The sequence below is a fragment of the Myotis yumanensis genome, unplaced genomic scaffold (assembly GCF_028538775.1).
Source record: "Myotis yumanensis isolate MYYU_CA2020_CCGP unplaced genomic scaffold, mMyoYum1.0.hap1 SCAF_3, whole genome shotgun sequence".
Classification (NCBI taxonomy): domain Eukaryota; kingdom Metazoa; phylum Chordata; class Mammalia; order Chiroptera; family Vespertilionidae; genus Myotis; species Myotis yumanensis.
In genome coordinates this window covers 98810466-98831388 of record NW_027223754.1, presented here as the reverse complement: position 1 = coordinate 98831388, position 20923 = coordinate 98810466, and the positions used below count along the sequence as shown (strand labels likewise).

Genomic DNA, 20923 nt, shown 5'->3' with positions numbered 1-20923 from the left:
TATGAACTAATTTTACAAAATAAAATACAAATAAATTTATCTTACAAATATAAAACTGAATGACAAAACAAATGATAAATGATACTATTCATGTAAAACACAGAAGCTAAGCAATCCTTTAGGAATACAGACATAAATAGCAAAGGAGTCAAGCATAGTAAAACATAAAAAGTACTCAAGTAAAGTAAAAGCACAATAAACATAAAATTAAAGATGGGGTAATCTCTGGGCTGGAAAGGGGAGAAAGGTGTGTGCACTTTCAAACAGGCTTAGGATAATGTTATATTTCTTAAGTTTAGTGTTACTTATATAAGGTTCACTTTATATTTACACATATAATACCACTTTGTGTTTATAATGTATTAAAAACACTTATAACTTGAAACACCTATGTATATACATGAGCAGGAAAAAATATGGCAAAAGCATATGTAAGGCTGATAATCTTGGCTCCTTGGGAGAATATTATTTTTTATTCATAAAACTTTCTATTTTTTCATTTGCTACCAAGTTCATGTATTTCTATGATATTTATAATATAAATGTTTTTACAGTGAACCATATAAAATAACAATTTAAGAAACAAAAGTGCTAATCAGAATCAAAGCAAAAAAGATTATACTTCACAAAAAGTTCAATAAAAAAGCTAATGAAGGACAAAGTATATTTACTGTGTCCTTAAAGCATTTTAGTTTAAAAGAGTATTGATAAAATAAAAGTTTCAAGTCAGAATTTCACATAACACTAAGTAACAAAATTTCAGATGGATTAGAAAAGATGTTCATTTTATATTTACACATATAATACCAGCATTGCTCAGTGGTTAGAATATAGGCTTGTGCACCTGAGGGTCATGGGTCTGATCCCCAGTCAAGGACATGTACCTGGATTGCAGGTTCTATCCATGGCCCCAGTTGGGGTGGTTCAGGAAGCAACCAATCGATGTGTCTCTCTCAAATTGAGGTTTCTCTCTCCCTCTCTCCCACTCACTTCCCTTCCACTCTCTCTAAAAATTAGTGGAACAAATATCCTCAGGTGAGGATTAACAGCAACAATTGTTTAAAACAATTGATTAACAAAACTACAGTTTGAAAAAATAAATTAAAGCATAAAGAAAAAGACATGTTCATCCTGGCTCAGTTGGTTGAGCATCATCACATGCACCAAAAGGTTGCTGGTTTGATTCCCAGTCAGGGCATATGTGCAGGTTGCAGGAGGCAGCGTAATGTTTTTCCCCTCACATCGATGTTTCTCCCTCTCCCTTCCTTCCTCTCTCTCTAAAAATCAATAAAAATATATTTTTTTAAAATAAAAAAATGGGGGGTGGGTGGCAGTGGGGGGGATAAGGACACATATGTAATACCTTAATCAATAAAGAAAAAAAAGGAAAAAAAAAAGAAAAAATATCTCTTCTCAAAAGGAGGACCTATGTAATACTTTCAACAATAAAGAATACACACACACACACACACACACACACACACACACACACGAGGCCCGGTACATGAATTTGTGCATGGGTGGGGTCCCTCGGAGTGGCCTGTGGAGATTGGGCCCCAGCTCGCGCCTCCAGCTTCACAGCCCCAGCTTGCGCCCCCCAGACTTGCAGCCCCGCCTGGCATCCCGCCTTGGCCTGGTGCTGCCCCCTCACCTGCTCCACTATCCCACCGGCAGGGCAATCTATCAGGCTGGGGTGCCACCCGGCTCCCTCAGTGCCTGGGAGCCGGGTGGCAGCCCCATCCCCCACCACCACTGATAGTCGCTGTCTGCAGAGCGATCAGTGGGGCAATTGGGACCCCGCTTGCACCGGCCTTGGCCTGGTGCCGCCCACTCACCTGGTCCACCATCCTGCCACAGTTCCACTCTCATTGGGGCCCATTAGGGCTGGCAGCACCTCCACTGCCGCCTGCTGCCAGTGCTGCGCTGCCCCCTAGCGAGCAGTCGAACTCCAGGTCTCCCAGTCGAACAACTGCCCGAGGGGACAATTTGCATATTAGGCTTTTATTATATAGGATATATATGTATATGTATATGTATATGTATATGTATGTGTATATGTATGTGTGTATATATATATGTGTATGTATATATATATATATGTATATTTGGTTTCTCTTTTCTGTGGCCAGTGCCAGCAGAGCCTAAGAGTCCAGAAGGTAGCAGAGGCCAAGGAGACACAAGAGGTTGGCATGGACCAGGAGGCAACATCTTCAGGGCAAGGCAGGAAACAATAGAGGTCAGTGGTATGCAGTGGCAAAGAAACAATGGAGGTCAAGGAGGCAGTAAGGATCATCCAGAGTTAAAGTTGTGGAAGGAGGGTCAGAGCCAAGTGGCATGTCAATGCTGAGAAAGTGATGGTGTAGGTGTCAGAACACTGGTTTCATAATGTAGAATATGCAAATATCCTACATAATAATCTTATATAATAAAAGGGTAATATGCAAATTGACCCAAACAGTGGAACGACCGGGAACGACCAGTTGCTATAACGCACACTGACCACCAAGGGGCAGACGCTCAACACAGGAGCTACCCCCTGGTGGTCAGTGCGCTCCCACAGGGGGAGCTCCGCTCAGCCACAAGCTGGGCTGATGGCTTTGAGCGCAGCAGTGGTGGCAGGAGCCTCTCCTGCCTCCGTGGCAGTGCTAAGGATGTCCGACTGTAGCTTAAGCCCGCTCCCCCCTGCCAGAGGGATGTCTAACTGCCAGCTTAGGCCCAATCCTCCAGGGAGTGGGCCTCAACTGTCAGGTGGACATCCCCCAAGGGCTCCCAGGCTACCAGAGGGATGTCTGACTGCCAGTTTAGGCCAGATCCCCCGTGGAGGGGGCCTAAGCTGGCAGGTGGACATCCCCTGAGGGTTCCTGGACTACAAGAGAGCGCAGACTGGGCTGAGGGACCCCCTCGCCCCCCGCCAACTGCACAAATTATTTTCATGCATCAGGCCTCTAATACAAATATATTAAAGATACTGGGAGTAAGATTTCTCACTATTAAAGGAAGAAAGTTAAAATATAATATGTTTGAGGTTATATTGAACCACATAGTTTTGGGCTAGAAATGAAGGTATGAACTCACAGTTTTTAATATAGTTAGATCAGTTTGGATGAATGCATGTATTTATATTTCTGCATCCTTTTCACTAAAAATGCCCAGAAGCCAATGACACCAAAGAAGAATAAATACAACAAGCACATTTAACACTGAAATTCTGGTTTCTAAAAACTATATTTACCAAAACAATCTAGGGCTCCTTGAAGAAATGGGTGAATCCAGGACTGGGATGAGAAAAGTATAAGATAAACAAAGGTCATCTTATACCAGAAGGCAAGGAAGTACCAAAAAAAAAAATGGACATCAGCCATAAAAACCCAAGAACTCATGTGAAGGGTCTCCTACTGGCAAAATCTGAGACAACTTGAAAATAAAAATAAATGATCATGCAACTGAGGGGATAGTCTTTGGGTTACATCAAGGCAGATTTTTTTAAAGTTTCATGAACCAAACCATACCCATTCATTTACATACTATAAATATTGTTTTGGGTTTGGGTTTTTTTTTGGGGGGGGGCTGTTTTGCAAAACAGTAGCAAACTAAACTATTAGCAACAGAAACATTAAGGTTCCCTACACCTAAAATAATTACTGTCTGGCCCTTCCCTGAGAAAGCCTACCAACTATTGATACAACATACTAAATAAAATAGGAAACTTTGAAAAATGTATACTAATATTAAAAATGAGCAAATAAATAAATAGAGTAGAAAAATTAGTTATTTCTACAGTAGAATTCAAAGAAATAAATGTTAAAAAATATTGCTACTTGGCAGCATTCATAGTAAAAATCAATTCTGACAAGAGTTATGGATGAATCAGGGAGTTTGTATAAAAAGCAGGATATTTACATATCTCAATGTATTTTCCCATGAAATACTTATTACAAAAGAGAAAGAAGTAATTTTATAATTAAGAAACTAACAAAACAGAAACAGACTCATAAATACAGATAACAGACTGACAGCTGTCAGAGGGAAGTGGAGTTGCAGGGATGGTTGAAATAGTGAAGGGATTAAGCAACAACAACAACAACAAAACTCAAAAAACAGTATGATTTTTTTCCCAGTGATTACCAGAGGGAAAAGGGGACAGAAGGTTAGAAGAGGGTAAAGGGGGAATAAAGGGTGATGGAAGGATACTTGAATTAGGGTGGTGAACACACATTACAATATACAGATGTATTATAGAATTGTAAACCTGAAACCTATATAATTTTATTAACCAATGTTACCCCAATAAGTTCAATAAAGTTTTTAAAAAGAGAACCCTGGTAGAAACCACCATAATCAAATGATCAAAATTAATACCAGTAGCAATAAGACAACTCAACATCATGTGCCCCTTGATATGATACAATGAGAAAGAACTAATATGATTTCTATGTAATTATTTCCAAAACTGAAATCCTAAATCTTCATGAGAAGGTATCAAAGAGATGCAAATTAAGGGACATTCTAAAACTTAATTTGATTGTATTAGTCAAAAATATCAAGGAAATGCTAAACAAACTATTCCATATCAAAGAATATTAAAACACCAAGGCAACTAAGAGCAATAAAATAACCTCCATTGGGAATCAGAAGGGGGAAATGATTCCTTTTTTCCCCTAGAAAGGATATTATTGGGATAACTGAATTAATTTCAATTGGATATCTGGATTAGATTACAGTATTGTTTTAATGTCAATTACCTGATTTTATGGTTGCCTTTGGTTATATAAGTGAAGCCCTTATGTTTTAGGAAATAAACAGTAGAGTATTTAGGGGTAACAGGGCATCGTACATACAATTTATTCTCAAATGATTAAAAAATATGCATATGTATGTGTTTACATTTACATAAAAGTATAGAATGATAGTCTATGTGGTAAAATGTAAGATATTAGGAAATATGGTTTCCTGTCCAATTATTACAAATATTCCATAAATTTGAAATTATTTATTTTAAGCAGAAATGTGTGAATATATGATTTTCCTAATTAAAGAAAACTCTATCAGAGGTAGTGTTTAAGAATAAGTGCTCTAAGTCAGATAAACATGATTCAAATTTTAGTTCTCTAACTTTTTCCCCCATCTACAAAATGTGATATTTATAAAATAGTTATATTTAGATATAGTACTATGTGCATGTGTAAATACGTATATAGAATATATTACATATAAACTATTTAAAAATTAACATGCAAAAAGCTTAGCACAGAATCCAACTCATTGTGAACATTCGGTAGATTTTAGGTATTATTGAGTTGTAAAAAAATAGAAAAAGACATAAAGATAGAATAATATATCTGAGTGCAAATATCACAATTTTTAGAGTCCCATCAATAAAAGACATAAAAGCAAGCTGATAAATGAATATTAAAATAGTGAAATGCTATTTTGCCCTATCAAAAATTTTTTATAAAATGATGAATTTGCAATGCTATTATGAATATGCTGAGAAAAGCACTCTAACATACTACTGGTGAAATTGTAAACTGGTATAATATTTCTGAAAAAAACTGACAATATTTATTATGAGACCCTTTCTCAGAAATTCTAAACAAATCAAAGGTAGAGGTAAGTAATAATGTACAATGAAATCAATCACTGAATTATCTGTAGATTTGATTACTTATAGAATCAAAACTTTAGAAATAGGTAAATGGCATATCCTCTTAGAATACTATGCAGAGCTAAGAAAACAAAAACATGCAAAAATCAAGAAAACCTTCATTCTTTAAGAGTTTAAATATTTCTCAAATTTATTCAATGAGAAATAGTGGAAGAACACACACCAAACTTGTAAGTTAATTCCTGAGGTTTGGGTTATGAATAATTTTTCTTTTATATTATTATTTTTCTATGATAAGTATGTATTTTTATATAATTAGAAAATAATTGTCAGTATACTTTAAACAACCCATTGCAGTGAATAATTAGCTTCTACTATTCTTGTAAGAAACTGTGAAGTTGGGAAACAAATATAAAGAAAGTAAACAATTTCAAAATGTTGAAAGAATATCAGAATTCATGGGTCATGACCAATATCATTCATCTGTTTTTAATATTATGAATATATTTCCTTAATCACAATAAGTATATAGGATACAAGATAGAATATTATTTATTTTACCTGTCCTTTTTCTAAAAATAGTTTAATATTGCAGAAATATAAACTTCTTGACCAAAAAAAATGTTCAATATAGCAGTTTACTATATAAGAAAGACAAAAGTTGAGTGATATTTTCATAACCAAGCATATCTGTTAACTATAACAGTACTCAGAACATAGACCAATCATAGTACAGTGTAATGTACAGATAAGGATTATACTTACCTAATCCTTTAGGTGTAATGCCACTACTGTCAGCAGGATTAATGACCCAGTAGTAATATTTTAATGTGTGCATTAGCTGTAACACTGTTCCTACTCTGCGTATGGTAGTATAAATGGTAGCAGTTCCAATAAATTCAGCAGACAAATAAGTGTATAGAGAAAGCTGAACCTAATTCACAAAATATTAACAGACCATTAAAATAAATTTTTAAAGTTTGAAGTGTTTATATTATACATATCCACTATATTCTAATTTAAATGAAAATTAGTAAAGGCCTAGCAAGTAGCATATATTATGAGGTTAAAAATAAATACTTAGGATTATCAAATTGTTTAAAAAGTCAATTAGATGAAAGCATAAATCAAAGTACAATTCAGCAGCTCAAAAGCACAGAATATCAGATAGTTATGTCATATTTGCAAAAAGTACATATTATTGTCATATATCTTAAAAGTCTGATGTAACTTCAAAATATCGTAACCCATTGCCACAATATGCGAAGTCTAACCACGTAAATAGAGAAAAGACAAGTCAAACGCCTTGTTGAAATAGTGAACAAACTTCAGGGTTGAGATTAGCACTATAATGAACATAATAAACTGTAATAAAAGTCAGAATTTAAACATTATTTACAAAAAGTTATGTGGAAGATTTGAAAATTGCAAAAGGCAGCTCAAAATCAAAAATTTGTCGTAGAGTGCACAAATTTCATGCATTGGGCCTCTAGTTACTTATAACATTACAATAAAATAAAATAAAATAAAATAAATAAAATAAAATAAAATAAATAAAATAATAAAATAAAATAAAATAAAATAAATGAGAATAAATTTATACCTTTGCAGGTGTATGTATCCAGATGGCTGGGTTGAATAAAATATGATCACAAAGCTGCTTCAGCAAAGGTGCTCCATGAGATAATCCATCAAGGTATTTTGCAAAGGATAAAAATTGCTCTAGGACAGCTCTAGTTATATGAACTCGTGAGGACTGAAGAAAGAAAACAGAAATTCAAACTAAAACTATGCATAATACCAAAGTATAAAACTGTTGACTTAACATAAACACATACTAATTTTTCATATGCTATCACTAATACTTTAAATACAAAATTAAAACACTTTAAATTTCTTTTGATATTTAAATTTTATTTGGAAACTTAGAATTTTAAGATAATTCCCTGAATGATAGTTTGTTATCTGAAGCTCTTTCTAGGATAACAGCAGATATAGGTAAATATCTGTTTTAAAAATACCACTTAATTCAAGCTAAATAAATAAAATATGTTATGAATAATAAATTGTTTTATTCCTTTTTTGTAGAAATTGATGGGGGAAAAATTTAAAAAACACAAAGTTTAAAAAATTAATATCATGATAATACATATACATACAAAAAGAGTTATTAGTAAAGAGAACTGCTTTTGCTAACTCCAACACACAGGGAAAATAAACTGATGTTACCATTCTACTGAAACCTTTCTTCAAAGTTACAAATGAGCTGCACCAAGCACAGCATAAAATTTCTTGACCTATCCATAGTATTTGCTTGAAAATACTGTCCTCCTTTGGCATTCATGAGCCTCAGATTACTCCTAAGTGTCCTTTACTTAAAACATGGAAACTACTGAAGATTATTTATTTGGAACTTTCTTCTGAATAAATATACTATCCCTAGATATTTTAGGCTTCCACAGCTTCATATAACAAATCTCTTTGCTGAGCTCTCCCATCAAGAATTTTCAACTGCCATCACCAATACATAACCTGTAACCAATGGTATTTAGATAAATGATAGATTTTCCAAAATTCAAATCAAACCTTAAAGCTTCACTGTCCAATAGAGTAGCCACTAGTCATATGTCATTACTAAGCCCTTGAAATGTGTCTAGTCCAAAGTGAAATGTCCCATAATTATGTACATCCTGGACTTTGAAGAGTTAGAATGAAGAAATAATGCAAAATACCAATTACTCTTTTTCATATTGATTATATGTTGAAGTGGAAATATTTTGAGTATACTAGATTAAATAAAATATATTATTAAAGTTAACTTCACCAGTTATTTTTTACTGGAAAATTTTATGCATAATCAAACTTATATTATAGTTTAATTGAAAATGCTATCCTAGAGTATAATTTCAGTAGAAAATATTATAGAGGAAAAGGTGTTCAAAAAAAGCTAATAATAAGAACTCAAATGTCAATCTATCTACCTACACAAATTACTTCTTCTTCATCTAGTGATCATGTTTGTAGTATCACCAGCCTCCCCAACGTAGTAAAATCACCTACCACTCAACCCTAAAGCACAGGTCATATTACACCTTTATCTCTATTATCCACTGATTAAAGTCAAACTATCAGTATAGGATTATTAAGGTATAATATTACCTACATTCATCATGCTTGTAACAAGCACAACTCAATAAATTTGATTTAAGCATGCCATGCATTTTCATACTTCTCCATAAGAAATCAACAAACTCAAATGATTACAATATGCAAGTAGTCAACAACAATATATCAATCAGGGTAGGAGACAATGAAGAGTAGTGAAGAGAAAAAGATGGGGGCCGACAGGACAGCAGGGAGGGAGAGAGTGTGAGTAACTAAAGGAGCGAGAGAAGCATGTATGGATGTTTATGGTGTGTTAGTGAAGGAGTAAGGGACAGTTAGATCTATCACAGGAGGCCAGGGGACTGGCAGTTTGGACTATCCTAGATGGGGAACCCCTGCTACTGCCGTGGGCACTCCCAGGCCGGCACTTCTTTAGCAGGGAGCACAGGCCATCTTGAAGAGGAGAGCAACGGAGGCCAAAAGTGCAGCCACACCAACACCCAGATGGGCCTCCAACACCACTAACAGACTTGTACACTGATTCACTTGCTAGCCATAACCTGTGTGGAACGACCACCGTACCCCAGTAGTGAACAGCGCAGTATAGCTTGGCAGGTCCTAAGACAGACCTCCCAAGCTGTGCCTCCTCGCAGAAACCCAAACCCAGTATCCCAGGAGCCTATGCTTCAGGTATGCACTGTAAGTGTAAGCCAGGGGTACCCCTCGCCCGGCTCCATCACTGGTTCCAGTACAGAGCCAAAGACCAGTGCGTCCCCACCCCAGCACAGACAGCTGTCAGTAGGCATGTGCTCAGCCCCAGACACAGATAGAGCTGTCATCTCGGGCATGCCTTCCCTAGCCCAGATCAGAGCTGCTGGTGCAACCTGCTGTGCCCAGCCACAGATCACAGGACCATGCTGCATGTGTGCTGCCAGAGGGTCCTAGGGCACCATTCTGTCTTGGATGCTGGGCCGCTCAGTGAATTGCATGCCAGAGGGCTCTGGGGCATCACAGGGAGTCATACACCAGAGGAATTGTGCATGGCCACCACCGACCCCAAGAATCTGAAGTGGATAACTGAGGGACCAGAACCGTGGGAGAAGGGGGTACAATTAAGAGTAGAGACAATGCAGGTGTGCAACTCAGGCAGACCCAGCCTTTGGTCTAGGGAGTTCAAAATCATTGAACCACTAGGGGCTTCAACCCCTTGACCCCAAACAGGAAGCCCAGGGCAAAAAGAGACAGCAAAAATGGCGAGGAAAACAACATCCAAAGGAAATTAACAGATGAAGCACCAGAAAAGGAACTAAATGAAATAGAGGAAAGCAACAAGTCAGAGAAAAATTCACAATAAGGGTAATAAAGTTGTTAAACCAGCTGAATGAGAAAAATCAACATAAGTAAGAATCAAGAGGAAATTAAGAATGATATAGCTACAATAAAAAACACAATAGAAAGGTTTCAACAGTAGATTAGAAGAAGTGGAGGAGCAAATCAGTGAGCTAGAAAACCGGGTAGAAAAATACACCCCATGTGAACAGCAATTGGAGAAAAAAATTGGAAAGCAGGAGGAGAGCGTAAGAAACCTATAGGACAACATGAAACAAAGCAACACCTGTATAATAAGGGTGTGAGAAGGACAAGACGAGGAGCATGGATTAGAAAACCTATTTGAAGAAATAATGACAGAAAACTTCCCTGATTTGGGAAAGAAAAATGTCTCATAAGCACAGAGAGTCCCAAACAAGATGAAGCCAAAAAGACCCACACCAAGACACATCATAATTACTATGGAAATCTTTAACAACAAAGATAAAACCATAAGGGCTGCAAAAAAGAGACAGAGAGTTACCTACAAGGGATCCCCACAGGCCATGCTGAGGGATCCCACTGGTGCACTGGTGCACTGGGCCTCTAGTAATCCTATAAAATTCAAAACAAGCCTTAAAGCTTAACTTTACATGATAATGTTTTAAGAAGATAAAGTAAATGGTTCTAACAAATAGCTGAGTGATTACAAGAGACAGGGGGACAAAAACAAATATTTGAGTAAAAACAAAACAACAAGAATCGGGCTCTCATTTTAAAGGAACTTTAATGAAAAGAATATAATACTTTCAAATTCTAAAATACTATTAATGGATAGGAGAATACAATTAAATAAGAGATTAGTGGATATTTAAAGCTTCAGCCAGCTCCTTCACTTGTTATAATTTCACACAGCTTATGTAATATATTCCATTCTTATTCAGTAATAATAGGTTCAAGAACATTCATATTTTGGCAAAATAAAACAAAATACATTAAAAGTTTTTCATGAAACAGTCTAAATGTAATGAATATCAAGGCGTCTCATCAGAATACCTTCTTTGATATCTTACAGATTCTAGACTATCTTCCTTGATAATAACGTAATACCTTTCCAGACAAGGAGATAAAGGTAAGACAGTTAATCATTAACTTGTTATCAGTTGATGATAAAATAGAAATGGAATCTTTATTATGTACTAGAGGCCCAGTGCACGAAATTCATGCACAGGGGTCAGGGGGGTCCCTCAGCCAAGCCTGCACCCTCTCCAATCCGGGACCCCTCGGGGGATGTTTGACTGACGGCAGTAGGACATCCCTCTCACAATCTGGGACCGCTGGCTCCTAACCGCTCACCTGCCTGCCTGCTGGATCACCGCAACCCCTCTGCCTGCCTGCCTGATTGCCTCTAACCCCTCTGCCTGCCTGCCTGATTGCCCCTAACCCCTCAGCCTGCCTGCCTGATCGCCCCTAATCGCCTCTGCTTGCCTGCCTGATGCCCCTAACTGCTCCCTTGCCGGCCTGATAACCCCTAACTGCTCTCCCATGCCAGCCTGATTGCCCCTAACCGCTCTGCCTGCTTGCCTAATTGCCCCTAACTGCCTCTGCCTCGGCCCCGCCACCATGGCTTTGTCCAGAAGGATGTCCAAAAGACGTCCGGTCTATCCAGTCTAATTAGCATATTACCCTTTTATTAGTACAAATACTATTCACCTGGCAGCCGATGATTTAAAAATAAAACAGTATAGCCCTAGCCAGTTTGGCTCAGTGGATAGAGCGTAGGCCTACAGACTGAAGGGTCTTGGGTTCAATTCCCATAAAAGGAACATGCCTGGGTTGCAGATTTGATGCTCAGTCCGGGGTGTGCAGGAGGCAACCAATCAATGATTCTCTCTCATCACTGATGTTTCTATTTCTCTCTCCCTCTCCCTTCCTCTCTCTGAAATCAATAAAAAACAATATACATTTTAAATAAATAAATAAATAAAAACAATCATCCGAGAAAGCATGTTCTTTTTAGGTAATCAAAGAAGCATGTATGTGCATTTCATTTATTCAACAAATATCTATTGTCAGACACTCTTTTAGGTGCTGAAAACACAGCAATAAGGTGAGGAAAATATATATTTTCATGAATCTGAAAACTACATTCTAGTGAAAGGAGCTAGAAAATAAACAATTTTTAAAAAATATCAGAATGGTACTGTAAAAATTAGTAGGGTAGACAGATACTGATGGTCAGGGAAGGGTTACTATTCTATTTAGAGTGATCATGGAAGCCTTTTCTAATAAGGTGTCAGAAGCAAAATCTTGAATGAAGTGTATAATCAAACCATGTGTGTATCTATGGAAAGAATGATCTAAAGTGATGGGGGAGGGACAGGGAGGGAATGCAAAAGTGCTGTGATGGGCACATGGCTACCATTTTAGTTTTTACAAGAAAGGCTAAAAGGCCTCTTTATTACCTATTATTCAGTAATAATAGATTCAAGAACATTCATATTCTGGCAAAATAAAGCAAAATACATTAAAAGTTTTTCATGAAACAGTCTAAATGTGATGAATATCAAGGCCTCTCATGTGACTACAAAAGCAATGGGAAAAAGGAGAATGTTAAATATATGTTATCAGAAGTAAGAAATTTGTGAATTTACTATAAAAAGGATAGACTTGTAAGATCTGGCAAATTTTAGTCTGATTGCAAGTGAAAAATGGACTATGGGCAACCAATGGTGAAAGATGGCAATTTGAACTAAGATAATATCAATGTACTAGAGGCCTGGCACACGAAATTCTTGCATGTGTAGGGTCCCTAGGCCTGGCCTGTGATGAGGGCCAATCTTCCCAGGTTGCCAGCAGCCGGCCCCACCCCCTGCCGCCAACACTGGTCGCCTATATTTGGGGCGACTGGCAGGGTGATCAGGGCCCCAATTCCTTGCACTCGCCTTGGCCTGATGATGCCCACAACTGCTGCCACCCACCCCGGTCCCTGTTCCCCATCGGGCAATAAGAGCCTGCCAGCTGGGGGGAGGGACCAAGAGGTTGGCCAGCAGCTCCAGTTTTGAGTGTCTGCCCCCTTGTGGTCAGTACACATCATAGCGACCAGTCGTTCAGCCATTCGATCTATTTGCATATTACGCTTTTATATACGCTTTGCATATTGATATAGAAAGGTGTAGAATAGTAAGTATAAAGTAGTTATTGATTCGGGCTATGTTTTGATACTAAACAATACAATTTGCTGAGAGTACAAATTTACTGTGTGAAAAAGTAGAGCCAAAAAGGATTAACAGCCAGAACCGGTTTGGCTCAGTGGATAGAGCATCAGCCTGTGGACTGAAAGGTCCCAGGTTTGATTCCGGTCAAGGGCATGTACCTTGGTTGCGGGCACATCCCCAGTGGGGGGCGTGCAGGAGGCGGCTGATCAGTGTTTCTCTCTCATCGATGTTTCTAACTTTCTATCCCTCTCCCTTCCTCTCTGTAGAAAATCAATAAAACATATTAAAAAAAAAAAAAAGGATTAACATTGCTCAGTGGATAGAGCATCAGCCTGCAGACTGAAAGTTCCCAAGTTCGATTCTGGTCAAGGGCACATGCCCGGGTTGCAGGCTCAATGCCCAGTAGGGGGCGTACAGAAGTCAGCCAATCATTGATTCTCATCATTGACGTTTCTATCTCTCCCTCTCTCCTCTGCTCTGAAATCAATAACAATAAAAATAATATATTTTTTTAAAAAGAAAAGAAAATGCTCTTAAAAAAAGGATTAACATTTTTGGTCTGAAGTACTTGTTGAATGGTGTTATTGTTATCTAAGAGAAGACTGAAGGATTAAAGGTTAGAAGGAAAATAAAAAGTAAGTTTGGATAATTTATATTTATGAAGCTTATTAGACATCCATCTGAAGCTGAATATGAGAGATTAGCAGTCAAAGGAAAGATTGTGGTTTGAGATATATGTTTGAGAATATGTAGTATTTACAGGATAATGAAAGTTAAGGGAATGGTAAACTCAATTAAATGTAAACAGAAAAGTAAAAAGGTTTCCAGGATTTGATAATAAGATACTACAATCTTTAGAATTTAGAAACAAGGGGAGGAACTACAAGGAGAGAATAAAAAAGTCCAAGGAGGTAAGAAGAATCAAAGGATACTGTCACAAAATACAATTGAAGAAAGCATTTCAAGGAAAGAATGTTAAACTGAAATATTATTAAAAGGTCAAGTTAGATGTAGACTGAGAATCATAAAGTAAGAATATGAAGCCTACTGGTGACACAGCCATTTTAAGGGAAGTAAAGAGATGAAAACTGTTTGGAATGGAAATGAATTTAAGACTAGACAGGATTCCAGGAATATAAGAATGGTTTCACATTTGAAAATCAATGTAATTAACTAAACTAATAAAAAAATGTAGAAACATTATAACTATCTCAAATAATGCAGAAAAAGCAATTGATAAAATTCAATACCTGTTTTCGATAAAGAAAACTCTTAGCAAATTTGAAATAGTTTCTTAATTTGATTTTTAAAAATCAACAAAATGTAACTTATAGCCTATATCTTACTTAGTGGAAAATTATTGAAATCTTTGCCCATGAAATCTGAAATAAGTTAGGAAAGCCCACCATTACAACCTCTACTTGACACTATACTGAATGACTTAGATAGTACAGGTAGTCAAGGGGGGGGGGGGGGCATAAAAACTATTAGAAACAAAAAAATTGTCATTCTCAGATATATAATTTTTAACAGAATTTTTTAAAAAAATCTACAAATTACTAGGTTTAATAGAAGAATAGCAAGATCAGTATATAAAAGATCAATATAAACACCAACTGTATTTCTACGTACCAATGACAAATTTTTTTAAAAAAAAGAAAATTTATAAAACCTCAACTGTTTAGGAAAAAATCCAGCAAAATTTTTTCTACACAGAAATCAAGAGACCTAAATAAACAGAATGATATAAGAAGTGTATGAATTGAAAGATTCAATATAAAAATCAACATAATACAATAAAAATCCTAGGAAATTTTTTTGTGTGTGTGAAAATTGAAAAGCCGATGTATATGCTCATGCAGAGACACAAGAATAGCCAAGGCAATTTTGAAGAACAATAAAACTAGATGGCACACTATGAGGTATCAAGATAATGTTGTACTGGATCAAAGATAAGAAAAAAGACACACAATAGTAAGATTTTGGAAATGACCTAATGTACACATGGTCACCCAGTTATTTATTTACATATATATACATGGAGAGACAGGGAGAGAGAGAGAGAGAGAGAGAGAGAGAGAAATAAATTTTGCCCTTTATACTTTATACCATATACAAAATGCAACTGGAGGTTGACTATAAATCTAAATGTGAAAAGTAAAACATAATTTTGAGTCTTATGGCTTTGGCATATATAAGAATCCAAAATGGGTTAATCATAAAAGAAAATGAAAACTTTACATATATTAAAGTTAAGGACTTTTGTTCATTAAAAAATACCATTAAGAGAGTGAAAAGGCAAGCCACAAAGGAAGAGATATTTGCAATACATATTCAACAAAGGAGTCATATCCGGGATATATACAGAAGTTCCACAACTTAATAAGAAAATGATAGACAATCCAAATGAAAAAGGGCAAACACTGCAGGTTTTAATGCAAGAATATAACCAAAAAGACAATAAATATATAAAAACTAGAGGCCTGGTGCATGAAATTCATGCACGGTGGGGGGGCGGGTGGTGTCCCTCAGCCCGGCCTGTGCCTTCTTGCAATCAGGACCCCTCGGGGGATGTTGGGCCTAAACTGGCAGTCGGATATCCCTCTCGCAATCCAGGATGCTGCATGCACCAGTGACCATACTTTTCATACAGGTGAAAGGCATCTTGCTGTTTTATGGCAGCTACATTTTTTTTTGCCCTGATTATAAAAAATAGTACGTAACATGATCCTTCTGAGGCAGTCGTACCATTTTCCCCATCTTATGGGTGGAAAACTGAAGCAGAGAGAAGTTGAGTAATTGGCTTTGTCACACAGTTATAAGTGTCAGAGTCAGGGCTGACCACAAAATGTGCAAGCCAGAGTCAATGCATGTCATCGCTGCATCACCCTGTTTTTTTAGTGTTAGAGTAGGCTTGTCAGGTTTTAATTTTTAAATCTAAGAGACTGCTCCCAATATATAGGGTAGGGTCCCTAGACCTGACCAGCGATCAGGGCCATCTGTGGGGCAACCTGCGGGCAGAGAAATTGGGGGGCCCCTGCTGGCACCCACCTTGGCTAGTGGCCTGGAGCTACCCACTGGCTGGCCATGCCCCTGATTGCCTCTGACAATAACCTCCCTCTCGGGGAGGCAGTGCGTGTCATAGAGACTGGTCGTTCTGCCAGTCATTCTGCCATTTGGTCAATTTGCATATTAGGGTTTTATTATATAGGATGCTAAACTTAATTTGTTATTAGAGAAATGCAAATGATAATACAAAGTGACCTACAGAATGGAACACTACCTTTGGGAATCATACATCTAATTAAGAATTAGTATATAGAATAAAAACTCCTACAACTCAATAATAAAAAAGACATAACTTGAATCATTTAAAATTTGCAAAAGTTCTAAATAGACATTTCTCAAAAATATGTATAAATAGGCAACATGCACATAAAGAGATGCTTATCATTAGATATCAAAGAAAGGTAAATAAAAACTAATATGCCATTTTACACCTACTAAGACGGCTAGAATAAAAAATAATACAATAGCTTATAAGAATATAAAATGGTAGAGCTACGTTGGAAAACAGTCTGTCAATTTCTTAAATAAATATAAAATAGGACCCTGAAAATCAACTTATAGGTAAGATAATTGATTTTTCTTCATCCCAAGAGAAATAAAAACATATGTCTACACACAAATTTGTATATGACCATTCATGGCAGCATTATTTATAATAGCCAAAAGATAGAAACAATACAAATATCCATTGAAAGATGAATAAAGAAAATGCAATAAATACATACGATGGAATATTGTTAAGTCATAAAAAGGAATGAAGTTCTGATATATGCTACAACAATGAATCTTGTAAACATTATGCTTAGTGAAATAAGCCATTTACAAAAGGACAACTACTATATGATTCCACTTAGAAGAAATATCTAGAAGACATAGATCACAGAGACAAAAAGTAGATTACAGACTGCCTAGGAGTAGGGGTATTGAAGGTAATACAGAAAATTGGCAAAGGCATAAATAAGCACTTCGCAGAAGAGAAACAATGAACATACAATAAAATATATATATATATATGTTACACACACATATATATACACATATATATCCAATATTATTCAAAATAAAAAAATGCAAATAAAAACCACAAGAAAATATTTTTTAAAAAATATATTTTATTGATTTTTTACAGAGAGGAAGGGAGAGGGATAGAGAGTTAGAAACATCAATCAGCTGCCTCTTGCACGCCCCCTACTGGGGATGTGCCCGCAGCCAACGTACATGCCCTTGACCAGAATCGAACCTGGGACCCTTGAGTCTGCAGGCCGACGCTCTATTCACTGAACCAAACCGGTTAGGGCAAGAAAATATTTTTACCCACTAAATTGACAGTATAATATTAAGGGCATTAATTCCGAGAAAGAGAAAGTACTGAAGTCTATTTATTTTATTTTAAGTATTTTCACAATATTTCTAATTTTAAGCTAAGTTTTAGTGTAAAACAAATGCTCACTTTAGCCCTAGCCAGTTTTGCTCAGTGTATAGAGCAGTGATGGCGAACCTTTTGAGCTTGGCCTGTCAGCATTTTGAAAAACCCTAACTTAACTCTGGTGCCGTGTCACATATAGAAATTTTTTGATATTTGCAACCATAGTAAAACAAAGACTTATATTTTTGATATTTATTTTATATATTTAAATGCCATTTAGCAAAGAAAAATCAACCAAAAAAATGAGTTCGCGTGTCAGAGGTTCGCCATCACTGGAATAGAGCATAGGCCGGTGGACCTAAGGGTCCCGGGTTTGATTCCAGTCAAGGGCACATATCTTGGTTGCAGGTTCCTCCCTGGCTCGGGCCCTGGTCAGGGCTCATGCAGGGGGAACTAATCGATGTCTCTCTCTCACATCAATGTTTCTGTCTGTCTTTCCCTCTCTCTTCCACTCTCTCTGATTATCAATGGAAAAATATCCTTGGGTGAGGGAGGATTAAAAAAAAAAAAGCTCTTTAAAATTATGCTGATAAAACATTAGTAAATAAATGACAAGTTTATGTAAGGGGTAGTTCCTGATAGTTACTGTGTCATGTGCAGTTATGTGGCAAAGGCATTTTATAGATTCTCATTCATGTAAAATGTAATTTCAGATAAATCTAGGCAATTATCAATACTCGAGATATAGGAAACAGTTTTCCATAATTAAAAAAGAATTAAGAACAAATTTATAACTTTGAAGAAAAGCAGGTGAAATATTTTTTTTTTAGTTTCTATTTTCACTCAGAATTTCTTTTTTTCTTTTTATTTTTCGCTTAAAGTATTACAAAGGGTATTACATAAGTGTCCTTTTTTCCCCCCCGCCCTTGACAAACCCCTACCCTCCCTTACCCCCCAGTGTCTTATGTCCATTAGTTATGCTTATATGCATGCATACAAGTCCTTCGGTTGATCTCTTACTCCCCTCCCTCCTGCCCCCCAACTCTCTCTGGCCTTCCCACTGCAGTTTGACAATCAGTTTGAGGCAGCTCTGCCTCTGTATCTATTATTGTTCAAAAGTTTGTAATGGTCTTTATTATCCATGAATGAGTGAGATCATGTGGTATTTTTCCTTCATTGACTGGCTTGTTTCACTTAGCATAATGCTCTCCAGTTCCATCCATGATGTTGCAAATGGTAGGAGTTCCTTCTTTTTAACAGCAGCATAGTATTCCATCGTGTAGATGTACCACAGTTTTCCAATCCATTCATCTACTGATGGGCACTTAGGCTGTTTCCAGATCTTAGCTATGGTGAATTGTGCTGCTATGAACATCTGGGTGCATATATCCTTTCTGATTGGTGTTTCTGGTTTCTTGGGATATATTCCAAGAAGTGGGATCACAGTGTCAAATGGGAGTTCCATTTCCAATTTTTTGAGGAACCTCCATACTGCCTTCCATAGTGGCTGCACCAGTCTGCATTCCCACCAGCAGTGCACAAGTGTTCCTTTTTCTCCACATCCTCTCCAGCACTTGTCGTTTGTTGATTTGTTGATGATGGCCATTCTGACAGGTGTGAGATGGTACCTCATTGTTGTTTTGATTTGCATCTCTCAGATGATTAGTGACTTTGAGCATGTTTTCATATGTCTCTTGGCTTTCTGAATGTCCTCTTTTGAAAGGTGTCTATTTAGATCCTTTGCCCATTTTTTGATTGGATTGTTTATCTTCTTTTTGTTAAGTTGTATGAGTTCCCTATAAATTTTGGAGATTAAGCCCTTATCAGATATGACGTTGGCAAATATGTTTTCCCACGAGGTGGGTTTTCTTGTTGTTTTGTTGATGGTTTCTTTTGCTGTGCAGAAGCTTTTTATTTTGATGTAGTCCCATTTGTTCATTTTCTCTTTAGTTTCAACTGCCCTAGGAGCTGTATCAGTGAAGAAATTGTTTTGGCATATGTCTGAGATTTTGTTGCCTTTGTATTCTTCTAGAATTTTTATGGTTTCCTGTCGTACATTTAAGTCCTTTATCCATTTTGAGTTTATTCTTGTGTATGGTGTAAGTTGGTGCTCTAGTTTCATTTTCTTGCATATGTCTGTCCAATTTTCCCAACACCATTTATTGAAGAGACTATCTTGGCTCCATTGTATGTTCATGCCTCCTTTATCAAAAATTAATTGAGCATATTGGTTCGGGCTAATTTCTGGACTCTCTATTCTATTCCACTGATCTATATGTCTGTTCTTGTGCCAGTACCAGGCAGTTTTGAGAACAGTGGCTTTGTAATACAGCTTGATATCTGGCATTGAGATCCCACCTACTTTGTTCTTTCTCAGGATCGTTGCAGCTATTCGGGGTCTTTTTTTATTCCAGATGAATTTTTGGAGAGTTCGTTCTAGATCTTTGAAGAAGGCCATTGGTATTTTAATGGGAAGTGCGTTGAATGTATAGATTGCTTTGGGTAGTATGGACATTTTAATGATGTTGATTCTACCAATCCAAGAACATGGTATGTTCTTCCATCTGTTTATGTCTTCCTCTATCTCTTTTTTCAACGTCCTGTAGTTTTCTGAGTAGAGGTCTTTAACCTCTTCAGTTAAGTTTATTCCTAGGAATCTTAATTTTTTTGGTGCGATGGTAAATGGGATTGTTTTTCTGATCTCCCTTTCTGAAAGTTCACTATTGGTGTATAGAAATGCCTCAGATTTCTTGGGGTTAATTTTGTATCCTGCTACATTGCCAAATTCATGTATTAAGTCTAGTAGTTTTTTGATGGAGTCTCTAGGGTTTTGTATGTATAATATCATGTCATCTGCAAATAAGGACAGTTTTACTTCCTCTTTTCCAATTTGGATGCCTTTTATTTCTTCTTCTTGCCTAATTGCAATGGCTAATACTTCCAGTACTATGTTGAACAGGAGTGGTGAGAGTGGGCATCCCTGTCTTGTTCCTGTTCTTAGGGGAAATGGTGTTAGTTTTTGTCCATTGAGTATGATGTTGGCTGTGGGCCTGTCATATATGGCTTTTATTATGTTGAGGTATGATCCTTCTATTCCCACCTTTCTGAGAGTTTTTATCAAAAATGGGTGTTGTATTTTGTCGAATGCTTTTTCTGCATCAATTGATATGACCATGTGGTTTTTTTCTTTCAATTTGTTTATGTGATGTATCACATTTATTGATTTACGGATGTTGTACCATCCTTGCATCT

The 20923-nt window shown here is 36.7% G+C and overlaps 1 protein-coding gene across 5 annotated transcripts in view; it reads right to left on the bottom strand.

Moving 5' to 3' along the window:
* NBEA (neurobeachin) overlaps positions 1-20923 on the bottom strand; it is a 975192-nt gene that overhangs the window by 762391 nt on the left and 191878 nt on the right. For all 5 annotated transcript variants that reach the window (XM_070409180.1, XM_070409183.1, XM_070409179.1 and 2 more), the window contains 2 exons: positions 7209-7361; positions 6371-6539 (listed from right to left, as the gene is read on the bottom strand). In XM_070409180.1, coding sequence (XP_070265281.1) covers positions 6371-6539; positions 7209-7361 — 322 coding nt within the window. The remainder of the gene's footprint in view (positions 1-6370; positions 6540-7208; positions 7362-20923) is intronic.